The sequence below is a fragment of the Staurois parvus genome, unplaced genomic scaffold, assembly GCF_062004578.1.
Source record: "Staurois parvus isolate SC_StPar_1 unplaced genomic scaffold, SC_StPar_1.0 ptg000387l, whole genome shotgun sequence".
NCBI classification, from domain to species: domain Eukaryota; kingdom Metazoa; phylum Chordata; class Amphibia; order Anura; family Ranidae; genus Staurois; species Staurois parvus.
The window spans coordinates 5,165,232-5,184,320 of NW_028318183.1; the positions used below are offsets into that span (position 1 = coordinate 5,165,232).

At 39.8% G+C, this 19,089-nt stretch overlaps 1 protein-coding gene across 1 annotated transcript in view; it reads right to left on the reverse strand.

Annotated features, from left to right (window-relative positions):
- Positions 1-231: 231 nt before the first annotated feature.
- ATP8A2 (ATPase phospholipid transporting 8A2) overlaps positions 232-19,089 on the reverse strand; it is an 870,132-nt gene continuing 851,274 nt past the window's right edge. The window contains exons 36-37 of the mRNA XM_089685820.1: positions 8,093-8,184; positions 232-4,536 (exon numbers count right to left, since the gene is read on the reverse strand). Coding sequence (XP_089541946.1) covers positions 4,439-4,536; positions 8,093-8,184 — 190 coding nt within the window. The 3' untranslated portion in view covers positions 232-4,438. The remainder of the gene's footprint in view (positions 4,537-8,092; positions 8,185-19,089) is intronic.

Here is a 19,089-nt window from a genome sequence, read left to right on the forward strand (position 1 = left end):
TGGCTCTGCATGGCTGTAGATTTTTTGCACATGCCTGTACACAAGCACTAGCACATGTACAGCCGTTCACAGCCATTCATGTCTATAGGCAGTTGTATGCACTACCTGAGCTTTCCAGACATGGAAAATGCGCAAAGTTTTGTGTTCCATGGGCTCTGGTGCCCCTGTATTTTTACAGTTGACTTTCCTTCCTCTATGTGATTACATAGCAAGTTCAGTAAACAGACAGGCTATAAGAACAGTTTTTTATTCATGGTGCTAAATACATATTTGCAAAACCAATAAGAATCAAAATATAGTCAATAAATAAATAAACACCATGTCTCATAAATACAGAGGAGAATGTACACTTAGCATTGTTGTAAGTTTAAGACTGCCGGTAATAGAATATGATCATTTCATTAAGCCAAGTCAGGTAGTGGGAATAGGGGAGATGTGCAGCCGCTATTCACAGACTTCCAGTAGTAGGTAAACTACAAGTCCAAGCATATCCAACCAGCCTTGACAATGCGAGAAATATAGGTGTCTCCATCATGGTCTACTGTTATTTGTCATTTCTGCTTTCCTACATTGCAGTATTAAAGCAAAATCTCCTTCCATTATAGTCATGATTACCCCAAAGATCACACCTCCTAAGAGGCCTGCAGTCACTGAACAGTTCATCACTACAAGGGGATCCGGGTCTCTCTTGTACATTAACATCCTATGGCAAAGGAAATTTACAAACTTAAGATGGTAACCACCATTAAAGGGATCAGCTTAATATAAGTCATCTTAACATTGTATGTTTCTATTTTAAGAAAAACTTTGTATGTATCTGCAATTATATACTGTATGTACATGGGGCAGTTATATTTACACATTAGCTGCTTGTACTTTCCTTTCCACTTAGTAGTATTGCACTATGATTGTACATGGACAATTAACTAGCAAGTTCAACAACTTTCATTCAGCTTTCATTTGCAAAAATGATCACACAGATCAAGGCAACCTACCACCAACAGTCTACATATTTTTTATTGATCTGGCAGGGATTATGCAAGGTTGCCTTGATTGGTTTTATCATCTTTGTCAAACAAAAGCATGTCAAAAGTACTTGAAGAGACACTGTCACTTTGTCCATTCAGAGCATCAGTGGGTTTTACACAGTTGCTATCATTGTGCCCCAAATAGGCTATGTGATAGTGTTTTCTCTCTTTAAAGTCCTTGAAAATGGGTTTGCTCATTCTGAGTGGCTGCGAGCTCTGATCGGATGCTGGTTTTCCAGCATGCCTGTTCGACAGAAGCCTGCTGACTTTTAATAAACACAAAAACGACTTGAACTCCTCTTTAAGGCTTCATGCACATAGCCATACAGCAATGCATTACGACATTCCTGGAACCCACTGCCACCACATACAGCCTCGCATTGAAATGCATTAGAAGAGGTGGCTGTATGCTGTTGTGCACTGGGATTTGCGTAAAGCACCCACATGTGCAGTGATGTCTACTTTGAATGCACACTCTACATTTGGCGCATAGGTCAGTGTGCAGGTGTGTGCTTTATGCAAACCCTTGTATCATTATGGACGCTTTGCATACTAGCAGCAGTATGATTTATCATGATTTCATCTTAGCCTATCAGTCTATCAAACCTATTACCCTGATTATGAAATGCCATCAACAAAATATGATACAGAAAGCCAATATAAAGTCAATATGAGAAACTCACAATTTAAAATGACTTTTGGGTAACCTTTACAGAAATACATGATAATCATTTTTCAATTCGAAGCTTAAACCAAACTTATATTTAAGTTTTAAGTGTACGGGGGCAAAATGAATCAACCACGGACTTTGAAAATCTCTTCAGGATGAATTGTCTGTTCTGTCTTTCCCTACATATGTTTTTGTTATTTTGAAGATGCTTCAATGTTTCCTCACATTCACTTCCTGCTCCTGTTCAAGGGCAACACTTCAAGAGTCATTAAATTTTATTAGGAACATGGAGAATATGCACACAAGCATCTAAAGATATAATGATACCTATAATAACCCACGATCCTTTCCCAATGCCCCTGTAGACACAAATTATAAAAGGAAGTGCTCATCTAAGTTCATGATGCAGATCAACTGCTGCTTGCCTTTTATTGTATGAAAGCTGCATTAAGAGAACTAGCTCAAAACCAACAAGCTCTTCCGTCCCTCTTGCTTTTTTGCTTTGTTAAAATGAAAGTGCATTGCAACATCTGCCCACATTTATGTTGCAATCGCCATTCACTTGTATAGGTTCCTTTACAGCAGCTCCCAAACAGCTACAGACTCAGAAAGAGTTCTGGATGAACATCTGAATCCACCATGAGCTTAGTCTTGCACTGGTGTTTTCCATAGCATTTATGGCGCATTTCTTGTTTCAGTATTCCACAAAGTTTACAAGCCCCATAAGATCCCGTGCATTTGAAGAAAGGCATGTAAGTGAAAGCATGCATATGTTCATTTCCTAGTTTGTAAGCTCCGAGGAGCAGGGCCCTCCTTTCCCTCTTGTATTGAACTGTATTGTTTCTGTATTGTCTCCCGTTATATTGTAAAGTGCTGAGCAAACTGTTGGCGCTATATAAATCCTGTATAATAATAATATGCACAACCCCGGGGCTTGTAGTCAGTCAAAAAATTAGTATTGTGTTTACCTATAACAACAAATCAAATAACTACTGCAAAAAGGGATGTAAAACCTCTGCTGATATCTGCTCTCCATAAGAGGTCTTAGTGCAACAATCTTCCGATCCCTCCTGTTATGGCTGAATGCTGTGCAGTGCTGGTTTGTGCCAGTGCTTGCTCACTCTTTCTTACCACCTGCATGTTCCTACTGGTCAGTTAGGCAGCCCATCATAGTGATAGGCCAATAGGAATACACGGGGGAGGAGTTAGCAACAATCTCTGACACTACTAGGAAGTGTCAGAGCTTTGTCTATCAGAACCAGCCTGGAATTTGGATGTTACAGGATGGTTTAGGTGGTTGATGTGTTTATATATAGGTACTGTACATGTATGGGTTTTTACACCAGTTTTATATTTTTTACCATGACAGATTCTCTTTCAAGGGATTTTCCACTTTCCAAAAGACTGCTTCTGCTGCCCTTGTAGGTTGGTTTGAGGTCATCTGTCCTATATGACTACATGCAGGTATAATCAGATCTGCTTAAATATGGACTCCACTGCAAACGCAATAGTTGATGTTTTATTACTTACAACCTATTACCTTTCCGTTGTGGTTTCCTTCTGTATTGTCACAAATCAAATGTGAGCAGCTGTATTTCTTCCCGTAGCTCTGTTTTAAGAGTGGGCTCAAGTGTTTTGAAAATTCTACTATGTCAAGGGAGCAACTTTAAAGAACATTCTAACATAGGCCCCTGTTCCACTTCCCAAAGGTCTCTACCTAATTTCTCTGACACCCAAGGTATCCTATGTTGCCTGCAAATGCAGTTAGTGCACAGGCGCGGGAGACCCAGCACTTGATATTTACAGGCTAGGCTGCAGACAGAGTGGGAGGCCGTGGAGAAGATAAATATGAGACTGGGGGAGGGGGGGGGGCACAGGTGTACTGAAGGAGCTAGCCATTAAGGTGCATCCTCAGGCAACAAATCACCTGTCACTGTGTATAAACCTAAGCCTGGAATGTTTAAAACTAGGCCAGAAATAAATGCAACAGAGCTAAGAGCTAATCAAGTGATTGGCTCTCCCAAACTAGAAATACAACCACTTACCAATTTCTTGTATGCTTTGGAGACCCTCCAAAAATATCTACCCTCCAAACCTGGCTTTAGTCTTGCCTTGTTTTGTATTGATCATTGTTGTCGTTCACCCCCTATTGGACTATAGGAATAATGTATTCAGCCTGTGCTGCAATTGCTGGCAATAAGCATGAGTAAGGCCACCAGTGTTGGTGAGAGTGATGTTGAGATCTCAGAAAGGGTGTATAAGAATATTCAATCAGGTGTGGGTGGACAGACCCTTGAAGGTCGTCTAAAGGTAAAAATCCATTTACCATAATCCCTCAATGAACTGTAACCTCTTTACAAGGAAGAATAGTTTCTTAATGCAGAATATGAACACCAGAGTACAACTGTGATATGCCAACAGTCAGTAGCAGAATACAGCAGGAGGAAGGAAAACAATGCTTTTTTTTATATTTGCAGGCACACTGTGCCCCTGCTATACAGTAGGTATCTATTAACATCTTAGCTCCCAGACAGACCTGTAATGCATAGTTGTATTGTAATCTCATGCAGGTCCTGCTGGTGGAAAAGAAAAATACAAGTTAAGAATTTGTTGGCGAAGGCCACAGAAATAGGTTTCCTGGTTTTTGGCTGCTGTGGCCAAACTTAGTCAAATAACTGTTAACAGTAGACATATTGTCCAAAAGCTTATTATCTGCTGCCACCAGTTGCCGAGACCTTTGTTATTCTATCCCGCTCCTCTGTTTTGTTGTGTCATAGGACCGAACGATTTGAGACTGAGAAACAACCCCGTTTTCTTCTTGTGAAAATGCAAAACCATCTGGAAGAAAAAAAAAAAAGGAGGGAGAAAGAGGTGTTGGCAATGTCACAATGGGCAGTGATGTATCATCTCCCTTGTTTCATACTACACAAAGTTGTTAATGGTAGTTTACCATAGGGTGTACATTTGATAGAATACCAGCAACCCTGTGCTTATTTCAAAGATTTAACAGCTTCAAGGTAGATGTGGGAAATCTGCAACTTTCCAAGTGATGAAAAGCTGCCAGACCAAGCATGCCCTACCATCCATTGGTTACCTGGCATTGATAGCTCTCCACCAACTGAACTCAGCATGCCTAGCTGGTTGTGATGGAAACTCCCTACTGTTCCTTAGTTTATTTTTAAGACAGTGCTGAAAAGGGCAAGGCTTGGCATAAACTAGTATAATGCCTCACCTGAAACAGACTGCTAAAACAGATATGGACATGTTTGAGGTGGGGCACTGATATTGGGTGCATGAAGATATTGGGAAATACGCCAATTGTTGTAAGCCAAAAATACATAGAAATTACATGGAACCTTTCAAATGAAAACAAGCTTCCTGTCCGAGTGAAATATTTACTGCAAGGTCCATTTTAGCACAGCAGCTCCCTAATAGAATACTGGTGACTGTCACCATGCATTTAGCATATCTTCCAACTTCACAGTTTCTGCAGCTATATTTATGGTAGGCCATATTGAATATAATATTGATGCCAGAAAAAAACAAGTGGCCCTTTTAGTTCAACAATTTATTAGACTTATGGCTTTGTCTTATTTTTAGACATACATCAGAAGTTCAACTACAATCTAACCATTTGTCAGTGGTGTACAATATCTGTATGAAACAGATTCTGCTAGACTTGTGTCTGGTTGGAAGTGTCATGAGCATAAGGGAAGCCTGGATCCATTTGGCTACCCAGGATGCTACTGTCAAAAATGAATTAAATAAAATGCAAGTTTCAGTCTTCAGTAAGAATCTAGAAATCAACATCAGCTATAGAAGGAAAACAATATTTGAAAGCAGCAGGTCAAATATTGGCTGTATGCACATGTATTATACCACATTGTCCGCTGCTAGGCCCTGCTTCCCTCTGATAACACTGGAATATAAGTGATTTTGTCTAACAAAACTCACTACAATTTTTCCTCCGGTGTCTAAAACACTAGCAGATTTAAAGGACCATAAGAGACCAAGAAAAAATATGAGAAACCTGTCCACTCTGGAAGATGTCATCTGAGATTAAATTGTCACCTTGTCACATGAAAAGAATGGCATCAAGATATTGGAAGTTTCTCAGCAGTCAATTTTGGTCATCTGGTTGATATGTTATTTTTCAGCAAACAACCTAATGCTCCCCACAATAACACAAATTCCAGAGGTTTCTGCATGCTTGCAGGTTACAATTGTGTTAAGCTTTAAGGTATATATAGACATGAGATTGGGCTTCCAAGACCTGTTTGCCAAATGATCAGTTACAAGAAATGATGGTGAATAGCCATTTACCCTCATAAAAACTTATAAATCAGCCTTTTCAACAATAACCTCTAAATCAGCCTTTTTCAAACAGGGTGCCCTGGCCACCCTTGGGTGCCTTCAGGTTTCTTCAAAAGTGCCTTGGCAAAATGATTAAAAATTGCCAAAAACTGTACAAATTCCAGCAGGTGGATCAAGCCTGCCTTTTAGTTAGACAAGTCACAGGGTTCCATTGTGCACCATTACAATCTTTTGGCTTCCGGTGTCATAACAACCATTGATGTCATTAGTTGACAAGGAAAATTTTGGGCGCCTGCACAGAATTCTTGTTTGCCCCTCCCCCTCTCAATCAACACTGGGGTTACAGCTGAGTGAAGGGGAGAAACAAGGTAATAAAAGTTAGTAAGCAGCTTTATGCTGCATGTATTTACCATTTGAGGATTATTCTGCATAACTTAAGCTACCAGTCACTTTATCCATGGAGGATACCTTTTAATTGTGTGTTTAATTTACATCTTAGAATTTTTACCAATTTAATAAATATCTTTTAATGAAAAATACTACACTATGGGCACCATTATTTTTTGCTCTGCACCGAGCATCAATTCCCCCAGAATCCCAGGTGACCATCCCAGGGCCCAGAGGAGAGAGATCCATATCAGACCCCACCACAGCTTATCTTTAAGAGGACCTCTAGAGTGACATCCTACCACCCAGATCCATAGAGGAGGTTATCCATACCAGGCTGCATCCTGTTCCATTACAGAGGGGACCTCTGGCTATTGATATATAATGCGCATGTAAATTGCGCTTCTGGTGAGTGTGCAATTTTACCATTCTCCGCACGTCACCGGATTACCTGCTATACTGGGATTACTAGAGTCACCTATCCAGAATAAATTTTCTGCACCTGTATTGAACTATTTAAATACAGTGCATAGTTTATTTGGAATATTTTTGCATCTTCCACACTTAGATTGGACATTACTTTTATTTCATGATTTAAGTGCTTTTACCAGCAGTTTTATTGTGATATTTTAGCCTCAGGCGTTCTATATTATATTTTATATTCGTCTTAGCGCTGCACTACGTGATATATGTTTAATTTTAGAAGGTTTTATGGTTTCCTTTTTAGTGTATCAGCTGCTTTATTTATAAGCGCTCGCTGAGTCCCATTTTTACATAATGTTAGTACCATTGTGCAAAGGTATGTTTGCTTTGGAAGGATAATTCATCTCTAATGTTGGGTGTCCTAAGTGTGTGGATTTTTCTGCTTTCTGTAAAATTATTAGTTTCTTCTTTTACATTTTAGAATGGAAAGCCTTAAGATTGTTCCAAATTTTAAAGGGTGCTTTGACTGAAAAAAGTTTGAGAAACACTGCTATAGATACCCTGCTGATATGACTGATGCCAGGCAGGCACTGTATTGATTACCCGGGAATATCTAATATGGCTGAGACTGGTTGCCCTGGGGGCACCTGCACAGATCAGGAAGTGGCAAGAAAAACTATTTTCTCTGTAATCTGTCAGATCAGAAGTTAATCTCATTAATCTCAGCAGTGTTAAACAGATGAATAGAGGTCTGCACCTTTATAGACACCTTTATAGACACAGAATGCTTGGACCCTCCACAACTACTTTCCACAATTCACAGTGAATTTCCAGCATGTTTGAAAATCCTTCGAGACAGCACTTGTCCTTTTCCTTTTGTTGTTTGTTCTGGCTAAATAACTTGTGGGCATAAGGATATGAACGGGGAGCCTAAAAAACGTAGTCAGAATGCATTCACCTATGACAGGTACCCTTTAAAACTCTTACACAAATAGTAATTCAATTAATATTAGATCTCATATATTTATCATTTCCAACTTTGCCTACCTATCAGCGGGAAAGGATTCTACTTGTCTCTTATCAAAACACACAAAAACAGTTGTCACCCTCTCAAAGCTTACCTTTAGCTGGGGGCCACGGCTCAAACAGAAGTCCCCTAGCTAAAAGCTTCCTCCCACATCACCTCCCCATGTTGCTGTATACTTTAATTAAAATCAAATCCCCACCTGCAGGAATCAGCCAGCTGTATTATTTACACTTACATACTTACATGATACACCTTGCTGGACAGAATTAGCACGAAACAGGCTTGGAGGGGTCTTCCTGCCAAGTCTCCTCAACAAGTGGTCACGTTCATTCAAGCTGCAATGGGATCAAATAAACATTATTACCTTCAGTGCATGTCAAACAGGCCTGAAACAGCTGCTGCCTAATACGTGAAATCTTCTCTCCTTTCTAAGGTACAGGGGGCAAGACACTTGTTAAGCAGAAGGCACTATACAAGGAAGACCCTTTTCCTTACAGCCGAATAGAAAACGAACGTTTGAAGGATAAATACATTTCTTCTTCTACCCAACTATATACAGTATTCACTTGCCAAAAAACTGTAAGTGTGAAGGAGAACAGTACTACAGAAAGGGGCCTAACAAAAGCAAAAAGTAAAGTATTTTCTTTAGTGTTAAATCAATGTAATACAGAAAAAAAGGCCACTATAAAAATAAATAAATACATAAATATATATATATTGGTTGTTGGTCAGTCTTGGAAACAGTTTGATATAATTTTTTAAGATTGTATGCAGTCTTTATGGATCTATCCATTACACTATGCTTGTAGGGAATGCTGGGCTTTCTAATAAGAAATGTAAAATGACAGGAGAAAGACCCTAATAAATAACAAGAGTTAAACAAAAAAAAGTAATGGTCTGACACAGAGGCAGGCTAGCAAGCAAGCTCACTTGCTGTTGAAACAAAATAAAATGAGTCCTAAGGAGGAAAGTTAGATCTATAGGACTGTGAACAGGGGTGTGTAGCTCACCACATTGAAATCCACAGTATAACAATGTATAATACAGTACAGCAGTGTTGCATACTTTGTATTTTCCAAGGCCAGCTACGAGATGACATCATCAAAGGATTGGTCTCACGAATACATTGTGCTACACTAATATTAAACCTTTGCATGCGGAGTGGGAGTTTCCACACATTCTTTTGTTGGGGTATTCTGCTATTCGTAGGGGACCTCAATTGCCCATTATTACTACAGAAGAGTGGCTGTTTAGGCCCAATGCATTTTCACCGACCAGAGACTTCTGCAACTTGCACCACGTTTTTGGCCTTCAATGCAATCCAGTATTTCACTAACCTGCAGAGTTGTCTAGGGGTTCAGCTATGTTCAATTGGATGGAAATACACTATAGTGACTTACGTTTGTAGACATCTGACAACATGAGCTTGTTAGACATCTGAATGCAAAAACCCTTCTGTGCTCATTAACACTGGCTTAACTTGTCCTTCTCAAACTGTTTCATGCAGTACAGTACAGATCTATGGTATATGCTTGCCTGAGTCCATTTGTGCACATTTATTTATACATTCCTAAGCTTTGATGAAGGGGAAGTTTGTTTGGCCCCGGAAACACATTGGATGTTTTCTGAACCAATTTTATCATTAAAAACTTTGGACTCTTGGACATTTGTTTGGTGTTCTCATTGGAATTTCAAAACCATGGCCACTAATATAAAGCAAACCACAACTCTTTTGGAAAGAGGGTCTTTTGTGAGGTTAGGTACTGATGTTGGATGAGAAGATCTGGTTTGCAATTGTCATTCCAACCCATTCCAAAGGTGTTTGGTAGGGTTAAGGTCAGGGTTCTGTGTAGGTCACTTGAAGTAGTGATAAACCCCGCAAAAATTAATATATTGCAGTTTACTAATCCTTAAATGTGGTGGCTATATTTTTAGGCTGTTTTCCTTTATTTTCTCCTGGTGATCAGGCCAGATGAAAATAAGAAAAAATAGTTGTTTTTTTTTTGTTTTTTTTTTTTTTTTTGTATTTCAATGGTTTTTATTAATTTTAAACAGTATAAAACAGAGGCAACAAAACACGCCCACGCAGGGGCTATCAATTGCACCGATAGAAAATGTATAATAGAGCAGACAACGCTCTAATTCCAATAAGGCAAAACGCATGCCCGCGCAGGGGCTATCAATGGCACATAGGTTACAATAACATCAGTGAAACTCAGATTATTGCAACTAAAGGCAGCTGTCCACTGTCACATCAAAACAAACAGAAAAGGAAAGAAGAAAAGCAGAGAAGAAAGAAAGAGAAAAAACAAAAACAAAAACACACACCAGAGAGCAAGGGTCCATGAGCGCCAATACAAAACTCCATCACCTCCCTACACTGGCCGGGGGGAGCGTGGGAAAGGCATATTGCAACCACGGTTCCCATATTTTCAAAAATTTGCCGTTCAAAGGCAGATGTATGATATGGGAAAGCAGAAGTGGCCCTCAGCGAGAGTAGCCAGTGCCGCAATTGAAGGTACCGAAAAAATTCGAAAAAATAGTTTTAAAAAGAAAAGAATTGCAACTTCCACATGTAAGGACTGATACACTGCAATATATTAAATATTTGTTTTTTGGTTTAGATACACTTTAAGGTCTTAAAGCAGCACATGTGCACAAGAGGGAGTAAGAACATCCTTCAAGGCTGAAAAATTTCCTTTTCAGAGAAATTTTTCAGTAACTATATACAGTATACGTGTATATGTGTCACCTAGGGCTGCAGTTAATAAAGTGATAACATGTAACTGATACTGATGCACTGTTTTTGACCAGTACATTTCTGTAACTGCACAAGTGACTTCAGGCTGGAAAATGAATCTAGAAGAGGAACCTTTGAGCTGATTTGATAGGATTCCACATAATATTACATTGCTATTCATGTGGTGGATGATTATCATTCAGACTCGTGGACAGATTTTAGATCAGCTTGTCATGTATTGTCTAAAGTGTTTCATTTCCTGGTATTACATTGCCCACAAAACAATTGCATACATTTATGAAAAAGCCACAGCGGCCAAGACAGATTCCTTTGGGTGCTCAGCATTTACAGTTTAAATTTCAGATCTCTATTGACAGCATTGTTCATATTTTAAAATACAATCAAGCGCTGGTTTGCCGATGAGTGATATATCATGTACCTAAGCTAGTTACTATTCATAGTGTCCCAAAGGATCAAGGGTATAATTTCAAATCATCGGTCCTATAGAAAAATTTTGATGCCCCCATCGCTAATAGGATTATTTACAGTTGTGGCCAAAATTATTCAACCCCCACTGAAATTGAGTGTTTTGGCCAGTTTGACATTGCTTTTGATCATTCAGTCATCTTGCTTACATTTACATTAAAGAGGCACTTGTAGGTCAGACAAATATAACATAACAGTTATAATGAAATAACCACAAATGTCTTTTCTGTGCTCACAGCATTATCAGTTTTATTCAACCCCCAAGTGACATTCAATCTTAGTACTTAGTACAGCATCCTTTTACAGTTATAACAGCTTTTAAACGTGAAGCATAGCTTGACACAAGTGTCTTGCAGCGATCTACGGGTATCTTCGCCCATTCTTCATGGGCAAAGGCCTCCAGTTCAGTCACATTCTTAGGCTTGCGCACTGCAACTGCTTTCTTTAAGTCCCACCAGAGGTTCTCAATCGGATTTAAGTCTGGTGACTGCGATGGCCACTCCAAAATGTTCCAGCCTTTCCTCTGCAACCATGCTCTAGTGGACTTGGAGGTATGCTTGGGATCATTGTCCTGTTGAAAGGTCCAACGTCTCCCAAGCCTCAGGTGTGTGACGGACTGCATCACGTTTCCATCCAATATCTCCTGGTACTGAAGAGAATTCATGGTACCTTGCACACGCTGAAGCTTCCCTGTACCTGCAGAAGCAAAACAGCCCCAAAGCATGATTGACCCTCCACCATGCTTCACAGTAGGCAAGGTGTTCTTTTCATCATAGGCCTTGTTCTTCCTCCTCCAAACATAGCGTTGATCCATGGGCCCAAACAGTTCTAATTTTGTTTCATCAGTCCACAGAACACTATCCCACAACTTTTGTGGTTTGTCCACATGGCTTTTGGCATACTGCAGTCGACTCTTCTTATTCTTTGGAGACAGCAAGGGGGTACGCCTGGGAGTTCTGGCACGGAGGCCTTCATTACGCAGTGTGCGTCTTATTGTCTGGGCTGAAACTTCTGTACCCACATCTGACAAATCTTTTCTCAGTTCCTCAGCAGTCACACGGGGACTTCTCTCCACTCTACGCTTCAGGTAGCGCACAGCAGTCGAAGTCAGCATCTTCTTTCTGCCACGACCAGGTAGCGTTTCAACAGTGCCCTTTGCCTTGAATTTGCGAATGATGCTTCCTAAGGTGTCTCTTGGTATGTTTAACATCTTTGCAATCTTCTTATAGCCATTGCCCTTCCTGTGAAGAGAAATCACCTCTTCTCTTGTCTTCCTGGACCATTCTCTTGCCTTCACCATGTTTGTAACCACACCAGTAAATGTCTAGAAGGAGCTGAGTATCACAGTCATTTTAAAGCTGCCTAATTGGTGCTTATTATGCTTGATTGCTGCTCGGTGACATCCACAGGTGTTTTCAATACCTGATGGAAAGCACCTGTATGAACCTCTGTTCTTCAGAGTGGTAGTCTTTAAGGGGTTGAATAATTGTGGCAATGAAGAAACCACATAAGAACCATTTACTACTGTATTACATAAACAATTGATGTCATTTTAGTTGCATTTGGGTAGTTACAACGTCCTTGTAGGATTTGATTCTGAATACAATTCCAAATGTACACTATAGTCCCTAAACCCCTTTACAGCATTGGGGGTTGAATAATTTTGGCCACAACTGTAGGGTGACAAGTAAAAGAAATGCATTATAATGAAAATCTACATAGGGATTCTGACCAGGAGAGCTTGCCAGTGGGAAAAAAAGGCTACCTTAGTGAGTGAGATTGCGCTGAGGATTGAGAATGCCCTCAATCTGAGAGACTACTATGCAGCTACTAGCCTGGAAAGACAGAGTGACTGCTTTGAACGTACAGGAAGTGACTGCCCTGGAGCAATGGCTGTGAGATTGCTCTGGACAAACAGAGAGAGCCAGACTACCCTGGAGAGATGGTACTGTGTCATGTATAAGAGATAAATTCATAAATAAACCCAGATTCTGTGTGCTACATGTCCTCGTCCTTATAGTCAATATCTAGAACACCACAATTATTAGCCATGAACTTTCTGTGGAGCATATAGAATAGAGGACATTATTATTATTATTATACAGGATTTATATAGCGCCAACAGTTTGCTCAGCGCTTTACAATATCATTGTGTGATAACATTTATAAAATTTTATTTATACAATATTAAAAAAGTGGAAACAAAAAATCCACCCTTGAATAAAAATACACTTATATTGCCAAAAGTATTGCCAAAAGTATTGGGACACCCCACCAAATCATTGGATTCAGGTGTTCCAATCACCTCCATGGCCACAAAAATCAAGCACCTAGGCATGTAGACTGCTTCTACAAACATTTTCTTAAAGAATGGGTCGCTCTGAGGAGCTCAGTGAATTCAAGCGTGGTACTGCGATAGGTGGAGACATGTACTCTGAAGTGACAGAGCACACTTCTCTGTCTGGCAATCCAATTGACATGTCTGGGTTTGGCAGTTGCCAGGAGAAGGGTACTTGCCTGACTGCATTGTGCCAAGTGTAAAGTTTGGTGGAGGGGGGATTATGGTGTGGGGTTGTATTTCAGGGATTGGGCTTGGCCCCTAATTTCAGTGAAGGGAACTTTTAAGGTGTCAGCATACCAAGACATTTTGGATGATTTCATGCTCCCAACTTTGTGGGAGCAGTTTGGGGATGGCCCCTTCCTGTTCCAACATGACTGCGCACCAGTGCACACAGCAAGGTCCATAAAGGCATGGATGAGCGAGTTTGGGGTGGAGGAACTTGACTGGCTGCACAGAGTCCTGACCTCAACCCAATAGAACACCTTTGGGATGAATTAGAGCAGAGACTGCAAGTCAGGCCTTCTCGTCTGACATCAGTGCCTGACCTCACAAATGCACTTCTGGAAGAATGATCAAACATTCCCATAGACGCAATCCAAAACCTTGCGAACAGCCTTCCCAGAAACGTTGAAGCTGTTATAGCTGCAAAGGGTGGGCCAACACAATATTGAACCCTATGGACTAAGACTGGGATGCCATTAAAGTTCATCTGCGTGTAAAAGCAGGCGTCCCAATACTTTTGGCAATATAGTGTATGTCTGTACTGAGGTTCACATAGTGCATGGATCCACTACAATCCACGTGTAACTCAACACTTTTCAAATGATCTTCTTCAGGAATACATGTTAAAAGAATTGGGACAGTGGAGCCCACAAGAATCCTATAAAAAGAACAGCACTATCAATTCAGCTGAAATCCAAGTGAAAAAGTCTTCCTCCGCAGGAGAAGCATCATGGATAGGTGATAATTGTCTACAAATTATTCTCACAATCATAATAAGCTTCACCAGGTGTCAACTGACAGCTTCCTATAGTCGAGTAAATTCCAACAACATGGATGTATATTCTCCTAAGGAGTATAATTCTGTTCAAGAATGATCACTTAATTGGTCTCAAAATCACAGTAGAAGATGAAGTTTTTTAACTCAGCCTCATCAAACAGAAGGGGGAAAGGTCATACTGTCAAGTCATGTCTCAGGCTAGGTTCATACCTATGCAATCTGCGTTTTGAACCGTTTCTGCAGTGCGTTTTGCATTGCATTTTTGGCACATTTTTGTTTTGTTTTTTACATTTTTTTTTCTTGTTGCTAGGCACATTTAAAATGCAAAACGTATCAAAAACATAGCAAAAACACACTACATGCTTTTCTGCAGCATTTCCATTTAAGTCTAAAGAACCAAAACCGCAACTTTTTGCGTTCAAAAAAGTCCCTGACTCTTTCCAAAAAAATGTATCAGGTGAGATGTGAACGTGTCCCATAGGTATTCATGTTAAATGGACTGTAGTGCGTTTCTGCAAAACGCTGTGGAAAATGCTTAGGTGTGAACCTGGGGTTACAGGGGTCTGTTCCAGCTGGAGCATACGAGACATGACTTGATAATATGACCTTATCCCCCTTCAGTTTGGAGGATATACAGCCATGGCCAAAAATATTGGCACCCCTGCATTTCTGTCACATAATGCACCACCTCGCCCAGAAAATTGTTGCAATTACAAACGTTTAGACATTTTCATGTTTATTTCTTTTGTTTGTATTGGTATGACACAAATAAGTGGAGAAACAAAAAGCCAAATCTGACACATTCCATGCAAAACCCAAAAATGGACTGGACAAAATTATTGGCACCCTCAATTTAATATTTGGTAGCACACCCCTTGGAAAAAATAATTGAACTCAATGGCTTCCTGTAACCATCAATGAGTTTCTTACACTTCTCTATTGAAATTTTGGACCCCTCTTCTTTCGCCAACTGATCCAGGGCTCTAAGATTGGAAGGGTTCCTTTTCCCAGCTGTTGTTTTGAGATCTCTCCACAGGTACTCTATGGGATTGAGATCTGGACTCATTGCTGGTCAATTCAATACTCTCCAGCTCTTTGGCTTAACCCTTTCGCCGCCAGGGCTGTACATCGCACGGACCTGACAGCTGGAGGTTTAATACACAATCAGGTGACTGCAGCTACCGGGATTGTGTATAATACTGACAGACTCCTGCCTGTCTGGAGAAAGCAATCAAGCCACCCGATCGCTTTCACAACTCCCGATACCGGTGCCCCCTCCCATGCACTCACACAATGTATCTAGGACCTGCTTGTCCCTCTGCGGGCCTAGGGAGCGCCATAGTGTCTTTTATACCTTGCTTTTCTCAATAAAGAGAACCTGTCACCTAAAATATCATCACAAAAGGGATTTTGTGTCCCTGATGTGATCAGAAAAAAAGTTAAGCAAAAAAAGTAAGTAAAACGTTAAGTAAAAAAATGTACTTACAAAAATGTAATTGCAAAAAAGTAGTTTCACCCAAGCACATAACACCCCCCCCAAAAAAATGTTGAGGCTCCCCAGCCCCCACATATACACATGTATGAATGTAAACGCACACGTCGGGGCACCTACGTGTGTAAACATTGATTGCAATACACATGTTACATATTGTCATGCACTCTGGAGTGAGAGCAATAATTCTAGCACAAGACCTCCTCCATAGCACTAAACTGATGACCTATCGGGGCTTTTGAAGCATGGCATACAAATTTAAGGTTTGACATGTTGGGTATCTGTTTACTCGGTGCAACCCTATCTTTAATATTTTCCTAAAATGTGGGTAATTTATTGCATATTTTTGCCCTAAAATTCACTTTAGTGTGTTTTTTTTTTGTGTTTCTTAGATCTTTGCGGTAATATCGTGTAACTACTGTTATTTTATTCTCTAGGGTGTCTGCTTTTAGAAAATATATAATGTTTAGGGGGTCGGTGTAATCCTCAGGCCTGAAATAATTTTTTTAAAGATGTCTGCAAAAAATGCAAAAAAGGCTCTGGCAGCGAAAGGGTTAAACCATTTCTGGGCGCTTTGGGTCACTGTCCTGCTGTAATACCCATGACCTCTGACGGTGACCTAACTTTCTGACACTGGGCCCTATACTGCACCCCAGAATTCTTTGGTAGTCTTCAGATTTCATAATGCCATGCACACAGTCAAGACATCCAGTGCCTGAAGCAGCAAAGGAAGCCCAGAACATCAGTCCACCATGTGTGACTGTAGGGACTGTATTCTTTTAACCAATTCAATACCGAGCAATTTTACACCTTCCTGCCCAGGCCATTTTTCAGGTTTCAGCGCTCTCACACTTTGAATGACAATTGCGCGGTCATACAACATTGTACCCAAACTAAAATTTTATAATTTTCTTCACACAACTAGAGCTTTCTTTTGGTGATATTTAATCACCGCCGGGGTTTTTATGTTTTGCTAAATTAACAAAAAAAGACCAAAAATTGTAAAGAAAAAAACACGTTTTTCTTTGTTTCTGTTATAAAAGTTTACAAATAAATAATTGTTCTTCATAAAATTTAGGCCAAGATGTATTCTGCTACATGTCTTTGGTGAAAATAACCCAAATTAGGATGTACTATTTAGTTTGTAGGAAAGTTATAGAGTTCACAAACTATGGGATATATCTGAATATTAATCAATCCTGAAGTACTGACAGCCAATCTAATTTCTCGAGGTCCAAGAATGTCAGAACAGTACAGATATCCCCCCAAATGACCCCTTTTTGTAAAGTAGACAGTCCGACGTACTTCATAAGAGGAATGGCGAGTTTTTTGAAGTTGTATTTTTCTTGTCATAATTTTTCGGAAAATAAAAAAAAATTAAAAAAATTATTTTCACTATTTTTTTTTTTACATACTGTCACCAGTGCAGTACAGCATCATCATATAACTGGCATGGCAGTGATCAGGAAAACTGACTGGTGACAGTATGAAAAAAATATATATACTTTTTTTTTTTATTTTTAATTTTTTATTACATTTTTTTTTATTTTTTTTAAGATTTGTTTTTCATATTTCACTATGACCAAAGTAGTACAATGTTACCATAGTAACAGTGTACTACTTTGGGGAAGTGATCAGTATTTTTTTTTTTTTTACACAGTTTGCTTATAGCAAAGAATTACTTTGCTATAAGCAAGCATTTACCTGAATGACATCGATTCATTCAGGGTTTTTTTTTTTTTTTGTGCTTAGCTGTGATTTGGCCACAGCTAATCACATGATATGTGCATGTGACCTGCTGTGACCATTCACAGCTAGACACTAGTATACAATGGATGGCATGAATGAAGCCATCCATTGTATACAACTGTCATGTGACCTGCTGTGATTGGTCACAGCAGGTCACATGGTACCAGCAACGGGGGCCGGTACTCAGATCTGTCATCGGCCGTGTCCGAGGTACACGGCCGGTGACAGATCGTGCCGCTGCTCTGTGAAAACTGCGCATGTGCGGGAGGACGCCAAATGGCGTCCACATCGGAAATCTAGTGCATTTTTGCAGCCGCCATACGGCCATTGGCTGGGTGGCAAATGGTTAAAGGCCTCATTGCTTTTTATGAAAACAGTAGAATGATGGACTTTACCAAAAAGCTGTAATTTTGTTTCTTCTGTCCACAACACATTCTCCCAAAAGGTTTTTTGGCTTCCTCGGATAAGTTTTGGCAAACTCCAATCTGTCTTTTTTATGTTTTTGTGTCAGCAGTGGGGTCCTCCTGGGTCTCTTACCATAGCGTCCCTTTTCATTCAGATGGTGACATATAGTGCGAGCTGTCACAGTTGTACCCTGTGCCTGAAGGTCAGCTTAGATTTGTCTGGAAGTTGATCAAAGTTCTTTATCCACCATTCAAACAATCCTTCGTTGCAATCTTTGGTCCACTTTTCTCTTTCGTTCCACGTCCAGGAACATTAGCTACAGTGCCATGGGCTGTAAACCCAATATTGCGCACAGTGGTCACAGGATCATTAACCTCCCTTGTGGTCTGATTATGTTCATATTTCTGTGCTCAAAGCGCACATTTTTTTGCATGGGAATATGTATTTTGTTTATTGTAGGCCTGTAATTTTTAGGAATAACTCACTGAAATCTGTCCGAACAAGAGTCTAGTAAACATTCTGGATATGTTAAAATTTGAAACACGAAATCATAACTTATCATTTAATAAATAATCATTAAAAATAATAATATAATAATAAATTTAATTCAATAATATAATCAAACCAAAAACACTGAAATTTGAAATATAGTGCCAAGTTCACACATCACTGAGCAAAGTCGCAAAATCGTTTTCAGTGTCTTCACGAATCATTATCACTCAATTCTGTAAGTGATTCTAATTTACTATCGCTGTTCTCTAGCTGGTCTAAAACCGATTTTGACCTAAAGGGACACTTTTTGGACGCCATGGACGTTTCTCAGTTTCAAGGCAGAAAGAATAGTAAAAATGCAGGCAGGGCACAGGACAAAGCACTAGGGACTAATGTATGTGAAATGGTTTGATACAGTAATGTTTTACTATGTGATTTTAGTGAATTTAGTGAATGTCACTTTTTGTCATTTTCAAATTTCCCACCGTTCCGTCCCCCATGTCCCGACGTCGCAGGGGACGGAACCCAGAAGACA